The sequence below is a fragment of the Sinocyclocheilus grahami genome, unplaced genomic scaffold (assembly GCF_001515645.1).
Source record: "Sinocyclocheilus grahami isolate Dianchi unplaced genomic scaffold, SAMN03320097.WGS_v1.1 scaffold618.1, whole genome shotgun sequence".
NCBI classification, from domain to species: Eukaryota; Metazoa; Chordata; class Actinopteri; order Cypriniformes; family Cyprinidae; genus Sinocyclocheilus; species Sinocyclocheilus grahami.
Window position 1 is genome coordinate 6,129 of NW_015505797.1, and position 5,137 is coordinate 11,265.

General features: G+C 46.0%; 1 protein-coding gene across 1 annotated transcript in view; it reads right to left on the bottom strand.

Moving 5' to 3' along the window:
- Positions 1-2,730, bottom strand: part of LOC107557743 (arginine/serine-rich coiled-coil protein 2-like) — a gene marked incomplete at its 3' end in the record, with an annotated part of 8,834 nt that extends 6,104 nt beyond the window's left edge. The window contains exons 1-3 of the mRNA XM_016241269.1: positions 2,625-2,730; positions 2,316-2,424; positions 2,175-2,215 (exon numbers count right to left, since the gene is read on the bottom strand). Of these exons, the coding sequence (XP_016096755.1) occupies positions 2,175-2,215; positions 2,316-2,424; positions 2,625-2,630 (156 nt within the window). The remainder of the gene's footprint in view (positions 1-2,174; positions 2,216-2,315; positions 2,425-2,624) is intronic.
- Positions 2,731-5,137: the final 2,407 nt, after the last annotated feature.

A 5,137-nucleotide genomic window follows, 5' to 3' on the forward strand; every position in this document is an offset into this window, starting at 1 on the left:
TGTGAGTGAGTGTGTGTGTGTGTGTGTGTGTGTGTGTGTGTGTGTGTGTGTGTTAGTTGACAGTGCAGAATGCTGAAAACAGGATACAAGCTCTTAGTAAGTAAAGGCTGTGTTCAGAAACAGGACTGCAGTGATATCAGTGTCTTATTCTCGCTGTTCAAATGGAGAATCTTCAAAAATTGAGTTGTCACTGAAAGCTGAGGAGTTTAGTGAGCGTGAGCATGTGTGTGTGTGTGTGATCTATGCATTAATACACAAGCAGGTTCTGCTGCAACCCAAAGCAGCTCTGGGCCAGTTGTTCAAAAGCACTCCGATCGGATGCTGGCCGTCAGATTGGATCAAATCTTGAGAATGGGTTGTTCAAAGGATTCTGAATTCAGATTAGATCACAAAATCCAATCTTGTTTTAGATCTGGATTAAACTCTCAGTTTGTGCTGTTCAAAATGTTTTAGTAAGATTGGGATACTTTCGATCCAGAAAACTGGATTATTCTGATCCCAGCAGAAGAGTGGATTTCTGGAACAAAAATGTAGTAAAACTTAAAAACTGGCCCAAAAATGCAACATATGTAGCATGTAATGTATCCCCAAATTCAAACAAAAATATTATATTTAAAAAAAAATTTAAATGACTACATCAGCACAATCATCAGAGATGGAGCAGTCAGAAGCAGTTATTTGTGTAAATGCAATGCTAAATATTAGCATGTTTTTCTCCATCAGCATGTCCCTTTAGGGGCTCCGTAGAGCTCTAGTAATCCAGATTTGGAAATCTGGAATAATGTGTATCTGGATCAGGGTGATCCAATCCAGTTTTGCTTTGAAAAACCAGCACAAAAGTAAGACGGGTTTAAGATGGGTTGGAGATCTTATCCAGATTACACTTTCTGAACAACTGGCCCCTGATTTGCTCAGATCTTCATCTGGATTCAGGAATAAAGTGTTTCTGGCGCCCTCTGCTGTGGTTACCTATGTGCGGGTTCAGCGCCGTGCCCAGCACCAGAGACTCGTTCATCAGCTTGTTGATTCTCTCTGTATCGGCCTTGATTCCAGACACACAGTTATTAGTGAATGAAACCGAAGCGTCGCCCAGCAGCCGGGCAGAGTTCAGCACGTTTTTAATCTGGAACACAGAAATTACACATTAAAACCCTGAGAACAAGGAGTGAGAGTGAGTGTGAGAGAGAGAGTGAGAGTGAGAGTGAGAGTGAGAGTGAGAGTGAGAGTGAGAGTGAGAGTGAGAGTGAGAGTGAGAGTGAGAGTGAGAGTGAGAGTGAGAGTGAGAGTGAGAGTGAGAGTGAGAGTGAGAGTGAGAGTGAGAGTGAGAGTGAGAGTGAGAGTGAGAGTGAGAGTGAGAGTGAGAGTGAGAGTGAGAGTGAGAGTGAGAGTGAGAGTGAGAGTGAGAGTGAGAGTGAGAGTGAGAGTGAGAGTGAGAGTGAGAGTGAGAGTGAGAGTGAGAGTGAGAGTGAGAGTGAGAGTGAGAGTGAGAGTGAGAGTGAGAGTGAGAGTGAGAGTGAGAGTGAGAGTGAGAGTGAGAGTGAGAGTGAGAGTGAGAGTGAGAGTGAGAGTGAGAGTGAGAGTGAGAGTGAGAGTGAGAGTGAGAGTGAGAGTGAGAGTGAGAGTGAGAGTGAGAGTGAGAGTGAGAGTGAGAGTGAGAGTGAGAGTGAGAGTGAGAGTGAGTGTGAGTGTGTGTGAGTGTGAGTGTGAGTGAGAGTGTGTGAGTGTGAGTGAGTGTGTGTGTGAGAGTGAGTGTGGGAGTGTGAGTGTGTGAGAGTGAGTGTGTGAGTGTGAGTGTGAGAGTGTGTGAGTGTGAGTGTGTGTGAGTGTGAGTGAGTGAGAGTGTGAGTGAGTGAGAGTGTGAGTGAGTGAGAGTGTGAGTGAGTGAGAGTGTGAGTGAGTGAGAGTGTGAGTGAGTGAGAGTGTGAGTGAGTGAGAGTGTGAGTGAGTGAGAGTGTGAGTGAGTGAGAGTGTGAGTGAGTGAGAGTGTGAGTGAGTGAGAGTGTGAGTGAGTGAGAGTGTGAGTGAGTGAGAGTGTGAGTGAGTGAGTGAGTGAGAGAGTGTGTGTGTGTGTGTGTGTGTGTGAGTGTGTGTGAGTGTGTGTGAGTGTAAGACTACTGATGATGCGACCAGTTTAATTTAGCTCGACATGACATCAATGGACTAAAGTTAGTTACCTCTTTGCTTCTGCTGTGGCTGCGTCTGTGCCTCTTGTCTCCTACAAGACCAAAACATACGAATTAATTACTGTGTAGACGGTGTTTAAGGCTTGTCAAGTGACTGTTTACATATTTTCATTCTTCATGAACCCGGTATACCTGACTTCCGCTTCCGGTCGGGCGATCGTGATCTGGAGCGATGCTTCGAGTTCCGCCGCCGCTCTTCATCCGAGAGCAGAGCCTCCTGCAGCCCGGCCTCAGGTGCCTGCTGGGACACGACCACAGAGCCACAATAACTCACGAGTATTACAGCGCTCGCTGATTATTATCGAGTGTTAGCCGCTAGCCTGCTAATCTGAAGACAGCAGGTTTGTTGTTCGCTCAGAGCGCAGAGCTACTGTGTGGGGAATTACATGCTTCTGTCGAATATAATCCCGCCCCAAACAATAATCAAACAGAAATACTTGCCGCCATGTCGAGAGTAAAGAAAGGAGCTCTCTGTGGTGCGTAGCAGAACGCTCCTGTCAGCCGTTTCTCCTGCGACGGAACAATGCCCGGATGTTCTTCCTCTTCTCCTCCTGATTCTCGCGGGATGCTGCAGCCGCACAGCGCCCCCTGCGGCCGGGCGGACTGAACCCCACTGTATCTCATCAGTGATTGTAACACATTTACAACCCAGATTAGAGACCAGTATCAGTTGAGCTGAGCTGAGTACATTTAATGTCCATTATAAATCACATTTTATACTTTAAGGAAAAGCAGTTATCATCAGTGCTGGGAAGGTTACTTTAGATATGTAACAGGTTACAGATTACAAGTTACCCTATTTAAAATGTAATAATACGTAATGTAGCTTCAGTTACTTTATTAATTATTATAAATTAATATATTATTTATTACATTAAAAGTAATTTAACTGATTAAATGAGTGTGAGTGTGAGTGTGTGTGAGTGTAAGACTACTGATGATGCGACCAGTTTAATTTAGCTCGACATGACATCAATGGACTAAAGTTAGTTACCTCTTTGCTTCTGCTGTGGCTGCGTCTGTGCCTCTTGTCTCCTACAAGACCAAAACATACGAATTAATTACTGTGTAGACGGTGTTTAAGGCTTGTCAAGTGACTGTTTACATATTTTCATTCTTCATGAACCCGGTATACCTGACTTCCGCTTCCGGTCGGGCGATCGTGATCTGGAGCGATGCTTCGAGTTCCGCCGCCGCTCTTCATCCGAGAGCAGAGCCTCCTGCAGCCCGGCCTCAGGTGCCTGCTGGGACACGACCACAGAGCCACAATAACTCACGAGTATTACAGCGCTCGCTGATTATTATCGAGTGTTAGCCGCTAGCCTGCTAATCTGAAGACAGCAGGTTTGTTGTTCGCTCAGAGCGCAGAGCTACTGTGTGGGGAATTACATGCTTCTGTCGAATATAATCCCGCCCCAAACAATAATCAAACAGAAATACTTGCCGCCATGTCGAGAGTAAAGAAAGGAGCTCTCTGTGGTGCGTAGCAGAACGCTCCTGTCAGCCGTTTCTCCTGCGACGGAACAATGCCCGGATGTTCTTCCTCTTCTCCTCCTGATTCTCGCGGGATGCTGCAGCCGCACAGCGCCCCCTGCGGCCGGGCGGACTGACTGAACCCCACTGTATCTCATCAGTGATTGTAACACATTTACAACCCAGATTAGAGACCAGTATCAGTTGAGCTGAGCTGAGTACATTTAATGTCCATTATAAATCACATTTTATACTTTAAGGAAAAGCAGTTATCATCAGTGCTGGGAAGGTTACTTTAGATATGTAACAGGTTACAGATTACAAGTTACCCTATTTAAAATGTAATAATACGTAATGTAGCTTCAGTTACTTTATTAATTATTATAAATTAATATATTATTTATTACATTAAAAGTAATTTAACTGATTAAATGAGTGTGAGTGTGAGTGTGAGTGTGTGTGAGTGTGAGTGTGAGTGAGTGTGTGAGTGTGTGTGTGTGAGTGAGTGTGAGTGTGAGTGTGAGTGTGTGTGAGTGTGAGTGTGAGTGAGTGTGTGAGTGTGTGTGTGTGAGTGAGTGTGAGTGTGAGTGTGAGTGTGTGTGAGTGTGAGTGTGAGTGAGTGTGTGAGTGTGTGTGTGTGAGTGAGTGTGAGTGTGAGTGTGAGTGTGTGTGAGTGTGAGTGTGAGTGAGTGTGTGAGTGTGTGTGTGTGAGTGAGTGTGAGTGTGAGTGTGAGTGTGTGTGAGTGTGAGTGTGAGTGAGTGTGTGAGTGTGTGTGTGTGAGTGAGTGTGAGTGTGAGTGTGAGTGTGTGTGAGTGTGAGTGTGAGTGAGTGTGTGAGTGTGTGTGTGTGAGTGAGTGTGAGTGTGAGTGTGAGTGTGTGTGAGTGTGAGTGTGAGTGAGTGTGTGAGTGTGTGTGTGTGAGTGAGTGTGAGTGTGAGTGTGAGTGTGTGTGAGTGTGAGTGTGAGTGAGTGTGTGAGTGTGTGTGTGTGAGTGAGTGTGAGTGTGAGTGTGAGTGTGTGTGAGTGTGAGTGTGAGTGAGTGTGTGAGTGTGTGTGTGTGAGTGAGTGTGAGTGTGAGTGTGAGTGTGTGTGAGTGTGAGTGTGAGTGAGTGTGTGAGTGTGTGTGTGTGAGTGAGTGTGAGTGTGAGTGTGAGTGTGTGTGAGTGTGAGTGTGAGTGAGTGTGTGAGTGTGTGTGTGTGAGTGAGTGTGAGTGTGAGTGTGAGTGTGTGTGAGTGTGAGTGTGAGTGAGTGTGTGAGTGTGTGTGTGTGAGTGAGTGTGAGTGTGAGTGTGAGTGTGTGTGAGTGTGAGTGTGAGTGAGTGTGTGAGTGTGTGTGTGTGAGTGAGTGTGAGTGTGAGTGTGAGTGTGTGTGAGTGTGAGTGTGAGTGAGTGTGTGAGTGTGTGTGTGTGAGTGAGTGTGAGTGTGAGTGTGAGTGTGTGTGAGTGTGAGTGTGAGTGAGTGTGTGAGTGTGTGTGTGTGA